The 19,744-nt window shown below is 38.1% G+C and overlaps 2 protein-coding genes across 4 annotated transcripts in view; both read left to right on the top strand.

Moving 5' to 3' along the window:
• Positions 1-4,421, top strand: part of erbb3a (erb-b2 receptor tyrosine kinase 3a) — a 38,827-nt gene extending 34,406 nt beyond the window's left edge. For all 3 annotated transcript variants that reach the window (XM_067374750.1, XM_067374751.1, XM_067374749.1), the window contains 3 exons: positions 1,331-1,399; positions 1,606-1,876; positions 2,602-4,421. In XM_067374750.1, the coding sequence (XP_067230851.1) occupies positions 1,331-1,399; positions 1,606-1,876; positions 2,602-3,446 (1,185 nt within the window). In that variant the 3' untranslated portion in view covers positions 3,447-4,421. The remainder of the gene's footprint in view (positions 1-1,330; positions 1,400-1,605; positions 1,877-2,601) is intronic.
• Positions 4,422-6,104: 1,683 nt separating this feature from the next.
• Positions 6,105-19,569, top strand: pa2g4a (proliferation-associated 2G4, a). The gene is made up of 13 exons (XM_067373176.1): positions 6,105-6,315; positions 9,380-9,508; positions 9,724-9,829; positions 11,795-11,864; positions 13,130-13,222; positions 13,421-13,484; positions 15,063-15,141; positions 15,463-15,541; positions 15,675-15,808; positions 16,054-16,148; positions 16,249-16,376; positions 16,462-16,515; positions 18,201-19,569. Exons 1-13 carry the CDS (start codon positions 6,231-6,233, stop codon positions 18,261-18,263), a joined length of 1,179 nt encoding a protein of 392 aa, XP_067229277.1. The 5' UTR covers positions 6,105-6,230; the 3' UTR covers positions 18,264-19,569.
• The last annotated feature ends 175 nt before the right edge of the window (positions 19,570-19,744 follow it).

The raw sequence follows: 19,744 nt of genomic DNA, 5'->3' as shown, positions 1-19,744 counted from the left end.
GGCCACTGGTCCCCGGGGCCAACCTGAGACCTCAGCAGCCTTTTCGAACAGGTCCAGGAAGGCCTCCGGGTCATCTTGCGGGCCCATCTTCTGCAGTGGCAGCTGGAAGGGGCCAGCAGCTGCCGCGCTGGTCGCCGTGGGAACCTCCCGGTCTATCCAGCTCCGGAACCTCTCACGGTCCTCGTGCTGGCCCTGGATGATCGCCTCGAAGCGGCGTTCCTGGTCACTCCGAAGATCCATCAGGGCCCGATGTTGTTCTTGATGCAGGACCGCGAGGGATGCAATGATGTCCGCAAACGGCTTTCCAGCGGCGGGGGATGCCTGCATGGCGGCGGCTTCCGTCTTCCTTCCCGGGTTTCGGCACCAGTGTAACGAAGGTTCTTTGTGTAATGGGAAGGAAGAGGACAGGAATCGGCTTTAGGGCTGCTGACAGTCTTTATTCTCACCAGAGAAAAATATCCAACACATAAACAAAAAGACGGTGCAACGCACACTCAATAATTCCACATCCAAGGACGGGCTTCACTCCACGACACGAGCACAGCTCACTTAGTCCGACTGTCAGCAGTCCCTCTCTCTCTCCCACGCTCCTGCTTCTCCTGGCGTTTTATCCTGTCTCCACGCCAGTTACTGGAACGAGAAACAGGTGTTCGTGATTTACATTCAACCCGTTCAATCACCGCACATCCCCAGACACTCCCTCCTGCCGCAGACCCCGCTAAACCACGCCCCCCTCGCCACATATACATTGTAATATTGCATTATAATATTGACCATGATCAAAACATAATGGTTTGAAAATAGACTAATACACTATTGTTCAAACATTTGGGGAAAGATTTTTGAATGTTTTTGAAAGAAGATTCTTATGTTCAGTAAGGCATTTATTTGATCAAAAAAATACAATGAAAACAGGAATATTATGAAATATTATTACTATTTAAATGGAATGTTTTCTATTTTTAATATATTTTGAAATGTAGTTTATTCCTGTGATGCAAATCTGAATTTTCAGCATCATTACTCCAGTCTTCAGTGTCACATGATCCTTCAGAAATCATTCTAATATTATCAGTGCTGAAACAGTTGTGCTGCTTAATGTTTTTGTGGAAATCATTCCACATTTATTCCAGGATTCTTTGATAAATAGAATGTTTTTGTAACAAATGTTTTATTGTCACTTTTGATCTATTTAATGCATGCTTACTGCATCATTTCTTTCAAAAACATACTTTGAAAAAAGAAAAAAAAAACTTACTGACTCATATCTTCAGATGCTTTGTGGAGGCTGTTTGAATAACATGACACTTTCTTTTTATTGTTACACCAGTCAAGTCTGACTCCATCCAGTATCGCTGGATATCTACCAATGACCCCTGGTCTGGAGAGCTCTGTGCAGGTCAGTGTTTCACAATTATGTCTAAAGCTCATTTCAGAGCAATAGTTTTAAGCTGAGACCATCCATATGGAAAAAACATTTGATAAGTTATGAATGAATATTGGAGGAATAATGGACTTGTTATTATTTGAGGAAAAAAATGGAAACAGCATGTCTTAACACCACTTATAATAGCTCAATATATTTTCCACCTCATTTTGCTGTAGACGACGGGATGGGCATCTCGTTCCCGTCTGGACTCTGCGTGCACTGTTTCTGTGAGCTCGGAGGGACCGGGAACTGCAGTGGAGCTGGAAATAAACGAGGACTTCCCATTGGTTGGCAGCACGAGGAGGGTCACGCATCGCGAGGACAGTGCTTATATGTCACAGCGGGACAGCCTATCAGGTCCTCTGGAAACAACCTCCACAGGGACTCAAGGAGAAGAGGACCAAAATGAATATGTGTTGCCTGGATTTGGTGAAAGTCCAGAGAAAGGTGAGGATAAGCAAATTAGAGCAGCATGTGTGTGTGTAACATTTATCAAACAATTTCTGCAAAATTTTGATGCTTTGAACTTTGGATGGTTCTGTGAAGCCATAACGAAATATCTGCGGAAGCCCATTTCTACCTTCAGAGTAAAATTAATATTAGATAATGTTTAATATAAGAAATACATTTATGTTGTTATTAAGATTGTTTTCTGACAGTTTAACTCTGAGATCTTGTCATATTTTATTACCATATAGTGAATAAACTGTAATAATGAATGCAATAGTCAAGGTGTCTGAATAAATTTTCTATAGATATAATCAACAACTTTAAATGAATAGTTTTATATTTCTTTCTATACATCGTTTTTAATTCGATTATGTTGCTCGCAGTGCTTCATGGGATTGTAATTCTGTCTCTCATTCAAGCCGTTAAGTACACAGTCTTGTACTTTTGTCTTTTTGTCTGATTTTTAAATACTTTTGTGCTTCAAATAAAACAGTTTAATGTTGTGATTCACATCATAGCAGGCTGGCTTGGTTCATTGCACTTTTTAACATCCCTATGGGACAAATAAATGGAAACAAAAATTCTTCTGGAACTAACACTGCTAAAAAAGCTAAGAAATAAGTCGCATTTTTTTTTTTTTTTTTTTTAGCATTGGTGGACATTAGCTTCTGTATTTATGAGTACTCATGTTAACACATCTCTTGTTTTATGATTTTCTTTAGAAACTCATCTATTCACACCATCACATGCAACACGTTCTCAAAGGAGACTGTCAAGAGGTCATTCCGGGGACTTTTTAGAAGCCCACACCAGGGCAGGTGAAGAATACGAGTATATGAACAACCAGACCCTCTCACTCAGTCATATACCAGGGCAGCTTAAAGACTCCAATCAGCGACCGCCGCGAAACCGCAGTGCCTCCTTCAACCCTGCGGGGTTGTACAGCAATCACAAACCTCATGGGTCCGGCAGACCCAGTAAGAGATCATCAATTGAGGGTTCAGAAAGTAGTGGAGGTCTCTCCCAGTCCTCGACTGACCAAAGAAGTCACAGCGACGGCGATTTCCTGTCCAGTGAAGCAGAGTACACGGACGCTGATCTGGATCTTCAGGAGGTTCAGTACGAGTACATGGACATCCGTGGTGGAGGAGGAGGACCACCAAGCAACATGGTACTCAAACTTCACCTCCCGAGACCAGTTTCCCACCCTCTTCTCAAAAGGTCGCCACAAGACGATGAAGATGAGGATGTGGAGGATGACTATCAGTACACTAACCACCAGCCTCGGCTGAGGAACTCACTCAGGGTGCAGGGGTTAACAGAAGGGGATGGAGAAGTGTATGAATACGAGGATATGGACTCATTGGCTGCAGGTGGAGCCTCGGCAGCTGAATACCAGAACATGGAAGGAGAAGACGAGGAGAGCGTTGGGCTGAGGAACGGAGAGTGTTCAGGGGGGCCTGGAGCGTATGTAAAAGTGCACGCAGGGATGGAACATAAAGCTTTCGATAATCCTGACTACTGGCACAGCAGGTCGTTTCATAAAGCTAGTGCTCTCCGCACATAGAAACGGAGAATGGATTGAAGGAACTTGATGCAAATGAACAAATGCAGGTTGTCTTCAGTGACCAATGTTCAGGACATTATTCAATATTGCACTTCTTACTGGCATAAATCCATGATAAAACTGATACAACCATGACAAAATAAATTTATTTTAATGTAAAATGTATTCTTGATGTGGCATTAAGTGGTTGAAATATCTTTATGCCAGAGCAGCTTTGTTTTTTAATACCCTCTTAAAAATAAAGGTTCTTTATTGGCATTGATGGTTCCATTAAGAAACATTCATGGAACCTTTCCATTCCACAAAAGGTTCTCTATAGTGGAAACTATAAACATTCTTTGGACTACAAGGTTCTTTCACACTAAGAAAAACATTGTGGAACCTTTAATTTTAGGAGCATGTGGTGGAGGTCCCAGAATGACCAGATTTATGAGCTTCACATTGAAAGCACTGATTTTTTACGTCTGGATTGTGTATGTACCATGTATGCCAAGTTTGTGTAACTCATCAAGAGAAGCCATAAGTTTGCTGTTTGTGTATGTGAGAGTGAGTGTTCTTCTTAAATATCTGTTATACTGTGTATTCATGAAGTGCCCAATTCAGTCAACAGCTGTTACTGCCATTCCACTGTGCACTCGAATTATCTTCCAATGTCAAATCTGGGGTATTTGCAGTTGGAATTTATAAAATGATGATGTGATAATGTCAGTTAAATAGCATATTGATTGAATTTGGGTAAAGTTTTTTTTTTTTTTTGAGTGGTGTTGTGTATGCCTTATGAACAAATCATAATGAAGTACTTGTATTATATTTCAAATGAAATGGCCAGTAAACAAGCTTTTACAACAAAACTATAGTTTTATAAACACATATCAAACTAAAGTATTTTCTCAACTTTGTAACCGTTTGAAATGATTTTTATTCACTGTTTGAAACCTGTTATATTACGCTTTTAATAAAATGTTTCTATGTAAACCTGAACAAAACTTTTGAATCCTTTACTCTCATACTCCCCCATTTTTCTGCATTCTGTGTTTTGTTAAAATGTGGTAGTTTCTCAGCACATATTTTAATATTATTTTATAGCTAGCTATATGGCCTAGTTTCACAGACAGGGCTTAGATTAAGCCAGGAGTAGGCTTTAGTTAAAATTAGGACATTTAGGCCCAGTGTCTCAGACAGGGGTTAGGCTAAGCCAGGATTAGGCCTTAGTTCAATTAGGATATTTAAGTATCTTTTATAAAAGTACACTAGAAAAATCATTACGGGTGTGCATCTTGAGACCAAACAATGGCATTGACATATTTTAAGATATATCAAAACAAATTGCCTTCAGTTAAAACAGCTCAAACATGCATTTTAGTTTGGGACTAAGCTTAAGCCTTGTCTGTGAAACCAGGCATATAAGTAAGAACAATAAAGACAGTTCCCATGAACAGCCAGACAGATTTATCCTCTGTGTGTGTTTATGTGTCTCAAATGGTTGTAGGTGGAGAACCTCTTAGTGGATAATGAACTGGTCTAATTTTCAGACATGCTACTTACTATATCTGTGACCCTGGACCACAAAACCAGTCATAAGTCATATTTGTAGCAATAGCCAAAAATACATTATATAACAATTATCTTTTATGGCAAAAATCATTATGATATTAAGTAAAGATCATGTTCCATGAAGATATTTTGTAAATTTCCTACCATAAATATATCAAAAATTTATTTTTGTGAGTGGATATGCATTGCTAAGGACTTTGTTTATCCTAATAAACCATACATCAATGGACAGCTTATTTATACAGCTTCCAGATGATGTATAAATCTCAATTTCAAAAACTTGACCCTTATGACTGTCCTTTTTTTTTTTTTTTTTTTTTTTACAAAATATCTTCATGGAACATAATCTTTTTCTTAATATCTAATAATTTTTGGCATAAAAGAAAAAGCTATAATTTTGACCCATACAATGTATTGTTGGCTATTGCTACAAATATACCCGTGTGACTTATGACTGGTTTTGTGGTCCAGCCAGGGTCACAGATAAGTCATTTACAACAGAAAAAATGCATATTCTTAAAGATAAAAGCCAGTTTTATGATTTATTTTTGTATATTATAGTAGATTTATCAAGTGAAAAGAAAATTATTCTTGTGTTGACAAATTAATTAATTAATTATCAACTTATGGTTTATAATATTTCAATTATAAGTAATTTTTATTTACACAAATGTAGATTTGTTAGCTTTTTGTGCAATTTAAAAATGATTTGAACATTTTATTTCAATCCATGAAGCAACTGAAAAAGAGTGTCTTAAAACTCTCTAAATTACTTGCAGTAGGCCATATGTTGATTAACCCCCTAAAGTAAAATTTTATTTAAGTTATAATTTGCTTTTATATATTTTGCCATTTATTATTTGTAAGTTATCTTTTTCTTTCAATGTTAGCTGAGAGGTGTAGTAAAGGTTTAAAAACTTACTGTGAATTGTGAATTGTGCACAGATAGATGCTATATTATAAAAAAAAAACTATCACCAAAAAAAAAACTATTTTTTACTATTGTGCCCTTTATGGAAAATATCCAAAAGCCTCGGTTGGTTTTTGGCGCCATCGTATATGACGACACCTCTGATGTGGCTGCGTAGTAGGCGTGGCTACGCTGTGCGTGGAGGCCGTGGGCGGAGCGTGACGGTCGGCGAGCCGCTTGTGCCTGTAGTAGCGTGACTGATTTCTGCTGTCCGCTCAACATATTGACAGAGAGAGAGACGTCTGAGAGCCGGTACAACGATGTCCGACGACGAACAGCAAGAGCAAACCATCGCCGAGGATTTGGTCGTGACCAAATACAAGATGGGCGGTGACATAGCCAACCGTGAGTTTGACGTTTGAGTGATGGAGGTGTTGAGTCGGTGACACGGGCCTCCACGCTGCTCTCTCGTGCATGCCATGTGTTAGGACGAGCTGAGCAGCGTGGGACATCCAATCCCAGCGCTCTGACCTTGTGCAATATACAGCCGCTTAAGACTTGTTTTAAATGCATGGCTGTTCCTCCAGTGCATGTCTATAAAGCTTGTACACTTTTTGTAGTCCTACAGTATGGAGGGACCCTTTCTGGAGCTAATGCTAGCTAGCATTAGCCCTTAGTGCATGTCAGTGGACACTTGTGGCTCTGGCACTGCCAGCTGGTAGGGGTTAGTCCTCAAAGGCATGACTTATTTGTGAACTCTCTACATGGATATGTCCACTACTGCCTTACTATTGCAGATCACAGTGTCTTGAGAGCTTTCACATCCCATCTGTCAGCATTGCTCACACAGGCAGTGAACACCATGAAGATGTTGAGGGGATGCTGATGACCGGGCTTTTGATATTATCAGTCCAGTGCAGTTGGTGTCCTAGGTCATTGTATTTTTTTTCACAGTGAACTTGAATGGTAGTGCACTACTCTTTGAGCTCCATTGATGACTCAATGATTTGAAGTTTTGCCATGTTTGTCGTCTTTTCTGAGATGAAATTAGGATGTGTTGTGAAGTTCCTTCCATCATATTAGCTCAAACACCTGTTATCCGCATATCTTCTCTGTATTAAAGGGTTAGTTCACTTAAAAATGAAAATTCTGTCATCATTTACTCACCCTCATTTCATTCCAAACCCGTAAGACTTTCGTTCATCTTCGGAACACAAATGAAGATCTTTTGGTTGAAATCTGAGAGCTTTTAGTCCCTTCATGGACAGCTACGCAACTGAAACTTTGATGCTTCAAAAAGTTCATAAAGAGATCGTAAAACTAATCCACATGAATTGAGTGGTTTAGTCCAAATTTTCGGAAGAGACACGATCACTTTATATGATGAACAGATTGAATTTAGGCTTTTATTTGCATATAAACATTGATCAGCAAACATAAACAGAAGCTCATCTGAACCTGCTCGATGCACAAGAACAAACCTCTTCCGAAAGCTCAAACGAGGTTCATTCTCATGTGTTAGCACGTTTGAGCTTCCGGAAGAGGTTTGTTCTCGCGCATCATTCAGGTTCGGTTGAGAAATTGAACTTGAACATTTAAACGCGGTGAAATTAGCATGATCTTGTGTTTTCTGTCTCCTGCATTTGCATGCATACGCATGGAAGTAAATGGAATGAAAAGTGTATTGTGAACGCACCTTTAAATGTGGATCTCAGTTGGTTTTGTTTCAGGACTCTTTTTTTTTTTTTAGTTAAATAAAAAATGTCCTTAACATCTGATGTTGAAATGTATTAAAGGGTTAGTTCACCCAAATGAAAATAACGTCATTAATTACTCACCCTCATGTTGTTCCACACCCGTAAGACCTTTGTTCATCTTCGGAGCACAAATTAAGATATTTCTGATGAAATCCGATGGCTCAGTGAGGGCTCTATTGCCACTTTACCAGCAATATCACTGAACCTCTCGATCCATAAAGGTACTAAAGGTGTATATAAAACAGATAATGTGAGTACAGTGGTTCAACCTTAATTTTATAAAGCAACAAGAATACTTTTTGTGTGCCATAAAAACAAAATAACGACTTATCAACAATATCTAGTGATGGGCGATTTCAGAACACTGCTTTGAAGCTCCATTTATGTTCGGAGCACCAAAATCACATGATTTCAGTAAACGATGCTTCGTTTACGGGATCCGAACCATTGATTCGAATGCAAATGCTGGAGGCCAAAACTAAAGCTCATGCGAAGAAGTTTGGCATTTCATTGCGTTCGAAAGTTCAAGTTTGGTGAACTCTTTTTGACCTGCAAATTTGTCAGATGTGAGACCAGAAGAAGATTGATTCATCATTTAGCTTTTTACATTGCGATTAATGTTGTGGTCACACACACTACACTTTGTGCATGCAAAATTATATTCTATGGACAATGCAATCATCGTAATATGGTGCCGCACTCTGTTGCATTTTTTTTTTTTTTAAATAATTCAACAAATAATGCATCTAGAATGTAAAAAAAAAAAAAAAAGGTTTTACTGCAATTCTGCAGATTTAAAGGTACCGTATGTAATATTGACAGCTAGTGGTTGAAATGGGTATTGCAGTCCAAATTCAAAATATTTGAGAATCGTTTCCCCCGCCGCCACCTCGTCAGACTTGACACTCGCATGGGTTGCCAGTTTGAGAACACGTAACAGGAGTGAGCACAATTGACAATGGAAAGCGAAGAGACTTCATCAAGTTGATTAGTTGATTTTTCCGCATTTTAATATGCTCTCGTTCATAGAGATTTTTAGATGGATGCCAAGGCTTTTTAGGTTGGGTAGAATCTGTGATCTCTGACCCAGTTTGTTTGCTGGCTTCCAAGGCTGCAATACACTGTGTTTTCCATCAACGGGCAACCTGGGGTGTCGAAATACTATTGGGTAAATTGGCAGTGGGCGGGATCACACAGACCAAAACAAAAACAGACAGTTTGACACTGGCTGTAGCATTGTTTTTCAGAGAAACAAGCATGTTTCCTAAATATCTGCAAACATATTATGCTATTTTTATGCTTTAGTACAGTCAAAAAGTTACATACAGCACCTTTTAAAGTTTTTAATTTTAATTCAGCTAAGAAATCACACCGTGGCGACATAATCGTCTATTAACATGATACGATATATTCACCAAACTTGTGAAATTTGCATTTTCTTGGACGGAATCCAGCCATTTCAATAGGAATCCACACTATTGGGAATTTCGCGTGAGAGCGAAAGATTTCCCCATGCAAATTTTGCTGCAGGTTCAGTTTAGATGCACGGATTCGCCACATTGACCAACAGAAAGCTGCTTGGTTTGAAATGGACTTCTTTGTGAGCTATGCTTCATAAATTGGTACACTATTGACAAAAGACAATTAACTTTTTTTCCCCCCGAAATTTGTGAACCACACCTTTAGTCTCTATTTTTGTGTTCTCTCTTTAGAGGCGTTGAGGGTGGTCATCGAGGCAGCCAAACCAGGAGTATCAGTTCTCAGCCTCTGTGAGAAAGGAGATGCTTTCATCATGGCAGAGACTGGGAAGATCTTTAAGAAGGAGAAAGACATGAAGAAAGGTGAGACAGAAAGGTAGACCTGGCTAAATGCTTGTGGTTGCATAAGAGAGTGAGTGGGCTTTTATTAAGAGGTGTCCTATTGAGCCCATTCAGACTATATCGCTTCAGGTTTAATCTCCTCCAGAGAAATCTGCAAGTCTAATTTGAAATATCTCTCCTCACAAATTATGCAGAAGGTTTATTTGTTGAGGATTGGTGGTTGTCCTTTCTTGCAGGCATTGCGTTCCCCACCAGTGTGTCAGTCAATAACTGTGTCTGCCACTTCTCTCCCCTGAAGAGCGACCCAGACTACACGATGAAAGATGGAGATTTGGTCAAAATGTAGGCAAAATCCCTCTCCAGTTTGTCTGCATCTGTCTAACCTCCCCATGTCTCTTCCTTCCTCTCCTTTTCCTTCTTGGTCCACCTTGTCTGCAGTGTTCTCCACTCTATCCCCCAGTGACATCCCAGTGCCTTCTCTACCCCTTCCAATTGTGTCTTCCTGCTTGTTTCCTTGTTTTTTGTGATTCACTTTGCACGTTAATGTCACGCTTAACAATTTTTAACAAAGTGTTTTTATGTAGATTCTGCAATACAATTATAAAATCTCTTTTAGAGAACATGTCATTTTCTGTGTAAATGTATTTCCTATTAGAGCAGGACATATTGAGTATATTGTCCTTTTTTAAAAATTGCCTTTTTTATTTTATTCATTTGGAGATGCTCAAAGTTTTGCAATGGACCCTTTTCACATTTCCAGGCTTCTCAGAAGCGGAAGTCATCATAGTTGATTAAACTTCTACAGTGGGGGAAATAAGTATTCACACAGTTCCACGGTTCCAATGCAGCAATTCACATAAAATTTTGACCAGACACTGGTATTAACTCTAGAAATCACACAGATAAAGAAATCTATTACAATCCATAAAAACGTTATATTTAGTAAAGTGGAATGACTCATGGAAAACGTATTTAACACACTTAGAAAAAGCAGTACACCAAGGCAGGAAAGACAAGACCGCAGCAGATTTCGCTAAGTAGTTCTACCTCCTACCTGTGCAAATTAGAATCAGCTGGGTTAGTGCATGTTGATAGGTTAGAAAAAGACAACAGCGGAACTGGTTACTGACGGATTTCACAACTCCTAAATGTTCCTGTAAGCACCATTTGGGGCCATTATCTGCAAGTGGAAAAAACAATATTCCATTATCAACCAGCCATGCACAGGATCTCCTTGCAAAATTTCTGATCAGGGAGTCAGAAGGTTAGTCAGAAGAGTAGCCTAAGAGCCAAGGACCACTCGGAAAGCTCCAGAAAGACTTGGAGGCAGCAGGTACAGTTGTCAAAAAGAAAACTATAGGCAATGCACTCCACAGCCACAGCCTCCATGCATGCTCACCCCATTATTGAAGAAAAGGCATGTTGAAGCTCATTTGAAGTTTGCTAGACAAAATTTGGAAAAGCCTGTGAATTACTGGGAGAATGTAATCTGATCAGATGAGACAAAAATCCAACTAATAGAAAGAATAGAAATAAAGAAATGGCACGGACAACAATTCAAAACATACTGCAAAGGAGACTCTGAATTGGTTCCAGAGGAAGAAAATAAAGTTGTTTTGAATGACCCAGTCATTCACCAGACTTAAACCCAGGGCTCCCAGGAATATTCAAGATTTAAAGACAGTCTGTTTAGAAGATTGGACCCATATCCCACCTGAGCACTGTGAGCGATTAGTTTGTTAATCTTGAAGCTGTCATTGCAAACAAAGGCTTTTCCACCAAGTATTAAATACAATTTCAGTTAGCGTGTTCAATACTTTTCTGTCTCATTTCACTTTATTACACATCATTTTTTATGGATTGTAATATTAGGATTTCTTTAACTGTAGATAATCCTGTAAAACTGTAAAAAAATCCACAATAGCATTTCTGTGGCTTTCCAAAATAGGAAAAAAATATTGAGAGATCGATTGCAGTGGTCAGAAGTGAGAAAGAAATCAAATTTGCCATCAGTCCCATAACTAGTTTTAACACAGCACTATTAACTAGTTTTCTGAAGCTTAAGGCCAAGGTAATAAAACACAGTATTGTGTTATAAATGAACATTATATTTAAAAAATAAAAAAATAAACGTAGCTAGATTTATGTTGTTAATAACTGTAGAAACGCATCATCACATCTGTGAAAAGGGTCCGTTTTTTGGATGCTCTCTGAAAACACATAGGAGTTTAATGGCTTTGCTTAGGTTTCCCTGTTTATGTCTATATTTCTGTTCCCTTATAAACTTCTCTTTATTTCTCTCAACAGTGATTTAGGAGTACATGTTGATGGCTTCATCTCCAACGTGGCCCATAGCTTTGTTATTGGTGCTACTAAGGTGTGTGTGCACGCATATATACTTTTTCCCCACTGTTATTACATTTTACATTTTATAAATCTTCATAACTGTATGGACACCTAAAGTGCAATTATAAAGTTTTATTACATGCCTCACTGGAATATTTCTGATTGGTCAATCACTTAATGGTCAGAAAGTTTTGTAAAACCCTTTTTAAACCCTTTTGAAATTGTTTCCCTTCCCAGGCAAACAATTTCTTTCATCAATATGCTAGTTTATTTCACTCATATTGGTCTGCAGAGCTGGGTAGTAACGGATTACATGTAATCTGGATTATGTATTCAGATTCCAAAGATCAAGTACTTGTAATTAGAGTAAACTACTTTTTAAAATACTCGTAAGAGTAAACTACTTTTTAAAATACTCGTAATCAGACTACAGTTTTACAGACTTACAGTTTTTAATGGATTACATGATTACATATTATTTACACAATGGCAGTTAGTTGCTCACAATTCATTGATTCTCCTAATTTTTCTTTTTTTTAATGTTTATATTTTTTTCATAATAAACCTGCCGCTTATATACGTTTGTGAGTTTTTCCGCCGGGTTGGGGAAATATAGATGAAATATATATTAAATAATAATAATAATAATAATATATGAAATATAGATGAAATATTTGATGTAGCAGTGATATTGCTGTGAATTTCATGTTTTTCAATATTTGTATTTGTAATGTTGCTGTTATCTAAATTTACTTAATTTTAAGTAAATATGTTTTAAAATTTTATTCAGTGTTACTATCAGCAAACACTAACAGGTACATTAGTGTTAGTATTTTGAAGTATTAACTGTCCATACATTGCAGTTTAAAAAGAATCTGTTGAGGCTCTTGTTGGTGAATATATTTTGTGGAATATATTTTTTCTTTCTGTTAAAATGGTACAAGATTATCCTACAATAGTTGCGACATCAAATAAGGGTTAGCACAAAAGTAATCTAAATGTAATTCAAAAGTAGTCAGAGTACGTTACCAAAAATGTGTTGGGATAATCTATGAGATTATATTACTGATTACAAATTTTGTCATGTAATTTGTAATCAGTAACTGATTACAATTCATAAGTAATCTACCCAGTTCTGTTTCCTCTACTACATAATAGAATAATTAAATCAAAATTTCATGTCCATGTAATAAGTCTTGTGATAAAAGCAACATAAACCTCAACACAAAACAAATGACTTTCTGGCTGACAGTACATTATTCCTTAATTTTGTGATACAATTTTGATTTCTTTTAGGAAGCACCTGTGACCGGAAGGAAAGCTGATGTCATCAAAGCAGCACACCTGTGTGCAGAAGCAGCTTTGCGTCTCGTCAAACCAGGCAACCAGGTTAGTACATACTTCACACAAATTAAAGTGGAAAATAAATAAGGTTGAAACTCTTTAACATCTGAGACCATTAGCTGCCAGCTCCTCAACACAAGATTGTAGAGAATAAGGCAGTATGTCTTATGTTTAAATATAGCAATGGTCTGTTTCTCATGCAAAGTCTTTTATCTTCTCCATCCGCCCCATTTACCTTTGAAGAACACTCAAGTAACTGAGGCCTGGAACAAGATTGCCCAGTCATTCAAGTGCAATCCAATTGAGGGTGAGTTATGGCTGTTATTTCATTTGGGACAGCCCAACCACAATTAAAACATTATCCGCTCAGAGAGAGGTTTGTATTGTGGACTTTGAAGGTGTGCTTAATCTGAGTAAACTCATTATTCAGCAAAACTGAGAGTGAGAACAAATTACTTGTTCAAAAAGGGATTGTAGTGATGTCTGATATTTGCTTTAAAAAGAAACTTCTCCCAAAAATGAAAATAATTTTGTCCTCATTTAACCACCCTCATGTCATTCCCTTCCAATAAGACTTAATCTTTGAAACACAAATGAAAATATTTTAATGCCCGGTTCAGACTGCACAATATTTTCATCTGTTATGACACTGTCACAGTGTCAGAGTATGCAGTTTTGACTCCTAAATTCTTGTTTCGTGGATAAGAAACATGTCAGACTATACATTGCTTCCCAACCAATCATCGCTTGCCATCTTTAATGTCATCGAGAATGTGTACCTAGCGACTGACTTCCAAAAACATGAGCGTAAACAAACATTAGTTACCAAAGTGGTGTGTTAGTTTAATGCTAATTCCAGTACTCACCGGGTTACTCGCCAGCATTTATCTGTCGTGGTATCTGTCCCTCAAGGAAACATCATATAGGCAAGAGTATTGTTGCCATGCGGACAACATTTTATTCTATTATACATATTACACCCTTTGCAAACAATGCTACATACGAACTATGCGAACAAAAAAACTAGGCTAACATACAAACGTTCTTTTCAATTCTGGAGTAACAATAAATATAACTATGTAATGATATTTGTAGAACATAGTGTAACACGGGCTACTTTGCCTGGTCGGTGGACATGGTTTCCAAACGAGGTTTCTGCATTCGCCTGTTCCGTCATCTTAGTCAACAAATTCAAGTGTATTGTGCTGCCTACGGGGAAGCTTATACAACGATAGTATTTACGGCACTGGTAAAAGACAATTGCGCTTATCAACCACATGGGGGAACCGTAAGCAAATGTTCCATGGTGTTGCTTTAAATGCAGACGCGGCGTCAGTTGTCTTCCACTATGACACACTATAAGAGATAAAATGATTGATTTTTAGCGTCTCGATGCCCATTGTTGTTTACGAATCAGCACAACATCCTACGTCAAACGAATCGTGCCAATTTCTACCTGATATTGTGTAGTCTGAACCCAGCATTAATGAAACCTGAGATTTCTCTCCTTGTCCGCACATCCATAACTTTGATGCTTCAAAAAGTACATAAAGAGATATAAAAAAAGTAAGCCATATGAATCAACTGGTTTAATCCATGTCTTCTGAACGGATACAATTGCTTTATATGATTAACATTTTTAATTTTGGCTATTATTCACAGAGAAACTTTGATGAACACACACATACACATAGAGCACATCAAATATAATAAATGGAATTTCAAACATTTCATTTTTGTTTTTTAACTAACCCGTTAAACATATTTAATCACACAAAACATCCAAAGTACCTGCAGATGCCAATTGGAAAGTCTGTCTGTGATCTGCCCATTGTTCAAAGAAGCATGTGTCCTTATTCAGTTTTTCTCTTTTGTTCATGTGTAGGTATGCTATCTCATCAACTAAAGCAACATGTTATTGATGGAGAGAAGACCATTATCCAGAACCCTTCAGATCAACAACGGTATAAACAAAACACAGTATTGTTCCTTGATTTCAAATAAGCAAGTGTTTATGCCACCACAGAGCCATAGTGTTTAAACTTTTTGGGGAAATTGATTAACAAATGGTTTATTTGGAGTATCAGCTTGTAAAGGTGGGATATGAATTTTAGTATTAATAAAAATGGCTGTTTAACTGTAAGATCTTTGCCTGTTGGATGATATCTTGTGAACAAAGTTTTGGGCTAGGTAGGCTCTTTTGACTTGAAAGCAAACAATCACCCTAGCTACCACATGGCAACATATTAAATATTAAGAACATGTTTGACTTTGTCTCATAACAGGAAGGACCATGAGAAGGCAGAGTTTGAGGTTCATGAAGTTTATGCCGTGGACGTGCTGATCAGCACAGGAGAGGGGAAGGTAAGTGATACCCACACTTTATGATTGACACCTGCCACTGTGAATCTGTTCTGCTTGATTGTAATCCCATATATTTGAGATTCTAATACAATGGAGACAAATGGACATTTAGCCTGTATGATCTATCCCATAGGCAAGAGATGGAGGCCTGAGGACAACCATCTACAAACGGGACCCCAGTAAGCAGTATGGGCTGAAGATGAAGACCTCCAGAATGTTCTTCAGTGAGGTGGAGAGACGTTTTGACGCCATGCCCTTCACTCTTAGGTGGGCAACACCATTTTTCAGTCCTTTAGTTCTTACTTGGCTAATCATGTTGCTAGCAAAGAGGTGTATCTGCATTAGGTATTCTGTTCCTCTATTTTGATGTACAGTTTGACTAGAAGGATGTGGACGCTGTGAGAACTTGCCGGAACAGTGTTGTCGAGTTTTTGATAACATGCTCTATATTTGTATTGCCACATGAAAATGCTAGGAGAATGACTTAGTAATGTCTTCTATGTGTCCCACAGGGCGTTTGAGGATGAAGGGAAAGCTCGTTTGGGAGTGGTGGAGTGTGCCAAACATGAGCTTCTGCAGCCTTTTAGTGTACTGAATGAGAAAGAAGGTCAGTCTCATTATCATTGCACCATTTTTTCCTGCTTTGACCTCTTTCTTTAGCTGCTCAAATGGTAAATCTCTCTTTCCACCTGTTTCTTTTTATTTAGGTGAATTTGTTGCTCAGTTTAAGTTCACAGTGCTGCTGATGGCCAATGGGCCCCTGAGAATCACTAGTGGACCATTTGAAGCAGAACTCTACAAGTCTGAACATGATGTTCAAGATCCTGAACTGAAGGTATGTTAGACCATTTATTCTGTTTAAATTTACATTAAACGGGTTTCTCCTACCTTGATGTTTTGGTTTCTTCTGTCATTTTCAGTCTCTGATCCAGAGTTCTGCAAGTCGCAAAGCACAGAAGAAGAAGAAAAAGAAGGTGAGGCCTCATGTTGTTTCCAAACATATATGTTTCTTCTATCAAAGACAAAATGAGAAGCTTAGTAAAATGTCCTGAATGCTCTTTTCCATACAATGAAAACTGAATGGGGACAGATGCTTTGAAAATGCACCATTAAATTTCCTTAAAGGTAGTCCAGATGTCTCGTGTTACATATTACAAAGCTTTAGAAGCTATACAACAATGATATGGAAGCTTAGAGGAACAAAACAAACATTTTAAAGATGATTTTAAGATTAGACATTTATCAGATGCTTAGGCTCTGTTGCGCAACGAATTATCCGCCATGGTCTTGTCAGTCATCTCGCGTTACACTGTGTCCTAACCAGACGCGCCGTGACACGTGATAAAAGGATCTTTTCCATGTTAATTTGAGTTTTTGTCTTAACCAGCCGCGATGGCGACACACGAATATTAGAAACTGTTTCTATTTCTCCGCGACATTGCGGCTGGAACAGCAACACAAAGTATGGCAATGATAATATCAGGTACTGTTTATGTGCTTTATTTAATGTTAAAAGCGTCTAATGTGAGTTTGAATATCATTTTGTGCTCCCAGCATTTTAGCTGTAATGAAAACAACATTGGCTCACCAAGAGATCTTGAAAATAAATAAATGGACACAGGAACGTTCAAACTGTCAACTCAATGCGAACAAACAAGTGTATTCTATGACAAAGATTGGTTTAGTCACTCAGGATGTACTTTAAACAGTGTTTAAATTTTTGATATGTACTTGCCCATTTCATTGTGTCTGCTGTGCTCTTGCTGAGAGAGCCCACCCACACTCTCTTCTGATTGGCTGTGGTTTTTGATTGATTTTTATCGCTTCTCAATGTCGCGTCACGTCTAGTGTGGACAGTCAAATTGCTCGTCGCTGGAATCTTACAGCATCGCGTCTGGTTACTTTCGTCACATGATCAGTGAACTGATTCCTGCTGCACTGTGTGCGACTCTGCAGCTCATGCTGGATGAGCAGAGCACATGTTTACAATTGAAGAGACCGTTATCCAACTGAATTAAATGGTTTTTATTTCTATAAAAAACGCAAACTGCAGTGGAGGTCATGTAAACGTGGCGGTAGGGCTGGGCGATATATTGCATGCGATTGTACATTGAACGCGATATTGCGTAGCTTGTCAGTGAACCATGACTCTGTCTATTAAATGCCACTCCATTTGAAAGCAGGTGATGGCGATTTAGCGGTAATCAGGGAGCCGGCTTTACTGACAAAATGCGCGTGACAATCGCATGCGATATATCGCCCAGCCCTACGTGGCGGTGGCATATTCTATGCTAATGTGATTCGATTCCAACAAAATCATTCCTCTGTGTTGTTATTGTTCTAGCTGTGGCATGGACTTCCTTATTCTCATAGAATTAGAATGATTATTAAAACTTTATATCTTTATAGCTTATCGTTACAGTTGTTATCCTTGGTGAACTGGCCTTTAGCCTTTATGATGCTTTTGTCATTACGACGCTGACTGTCCCCATTCATATCAATTATATGAAAAAGTCTGCGTCAGCTTGCTCAAAGGAATGACAGCCATGCGTGTATAAAGCTATTTGAATTTTATGGGTGCGCTGTAACCTTTTTGGCTAGTTTACATAATTGAATATCATCAGTCAATTGTCTTCATTCACTTGTCTGTCTGTTACAGGCCTCTAAAACTGCAGAGACTGCTACAGGCCAACCAGCTGAGAATGAAGTTACGGCCAAATAGAGGCGACACAACTCCACCCTCTCACGAAACCCCCGAAGAGCAAAAACTTCAACATTTCACTCTCGCCCTACTGTTTTAACCTCTTCTTTATCAAACATTTGATCAAGAGTCTGTGTTAAAGCCTTGTTTAAACATTTTCGCCTTCCCCTGTAACGAAGAAATGTCATTTAGATTTGGACTCCAAGCGAGTGCAACAAATTTGTACTTTCATAATGAATCTATTTACTCTTTTGAAGCACTCGATTTACATTTCAACTGGAACGCTATGCCTTTTTCAAAATGTAATTAAAAAAGATTCGCAATTCTTTTGTAGAGTTGCGTTTTTCACAAGTACTGTTGACTGTTTGAAATGCTTCGATTGGCCCAAAGGTTAATTTGAAACTGCATTACACGAGATTAGATTAAGTGGTTTGGAGAAAGGAACTAACTCGATTTGCAGCTATTTCTCAGGGTTCCTAAGATAAAACAAAGTCTCCCTTATCTGAGAAGTAGTTTTGTACTATTAGGATCGAGAACGCATCCATGGAGAATTTCATGACTTACTGGGGCATTAGAATTCGAATTCAATGTACAGAATTCCTAAGCACTCCAGTCTTGTGAAGCTATAGTGTTTCATAACAGGGAAAAATCACGTCTCTTCTCTTACTGCCATCCATTTCCACAAGTGTCATGTTTAGTATGTGCATCTGAAGATGACTCTTAAACGTTAGGGAATTTTTTTGATCATACTTTGTTCTTGCCCATTTCCTTTTATTCACGTTTTGGTGTGTCTAATTATCTTTTGTTGGTGCAGGGAGATTTTCCAAACAAATTTTAATTTGTATTAATTCAAGTTGATATTAAAAATTCAGATTTATTAGGGGTTTGGTTAAAGGTCTGGTCCAAAATACACTAAAGCTACTTCTACCAACTGAAGAGGGTTATCACTTCCACTTGCCAAGGGCCAACACATTATCACTTTATCTTTACTTCTACAAAGCAATAGAGTGTTTGACTGAGTATTCAGGTCAAAACTAAGCTCGGACTGGATTGAGAAGCTTTCCAGGCATTATTTTACAAGCCTGTCTGCAGTTATTTCAAGAGCGGCAATGAGAAGCAGCTCTAGAGCATTTCTGGATCAGTCCTATTATTTGAGGTTGGCTCAGTAGATCATTTGAAATGTTGGTTATTGTGACTTTTTGTTCTGTTTCCAGATTGTACAGGTTTATGTGGGAGAGGAGGCCGAAGGTTTGAAATTGACACAATCTTGTTTTTGTAGTAAGAACCATCATATGGGACTATTTTACAACTAATGAAATAAAACATAACTTTGAATATAATTTTTTTTAAAGATTGTCATCATTAATTGTAAAAATTGACACTGCCTTTGCATTGTTGGTGTTTCATTTGAGTTCTATGGAAACTTATGAATAAGCCATTTACAAGTTCAATAGCAGTAAGTGAATGGCTCCGAGATAAAATAACAGAGGTTTTGTGTCGAT

This window comes from Chanodichthys erythropterus, chromosome 21, assembly GCF_024489055.1.
Source record: "Chanodichthys erythropterus isolate Z2021 chromosome 21, ASM2448905v1, whole genome shotgun sequence".
Lineage (NCBI taxonomy): Eukaryota > Metazoa > Chordata > Actinopteri > Cypriniformes > Xenocyprididae > Chanodichthys > Chanodichthys erythropterus.
This window is presented reverse-complemented; position numbering and strand designations above follow the sequence as displayed.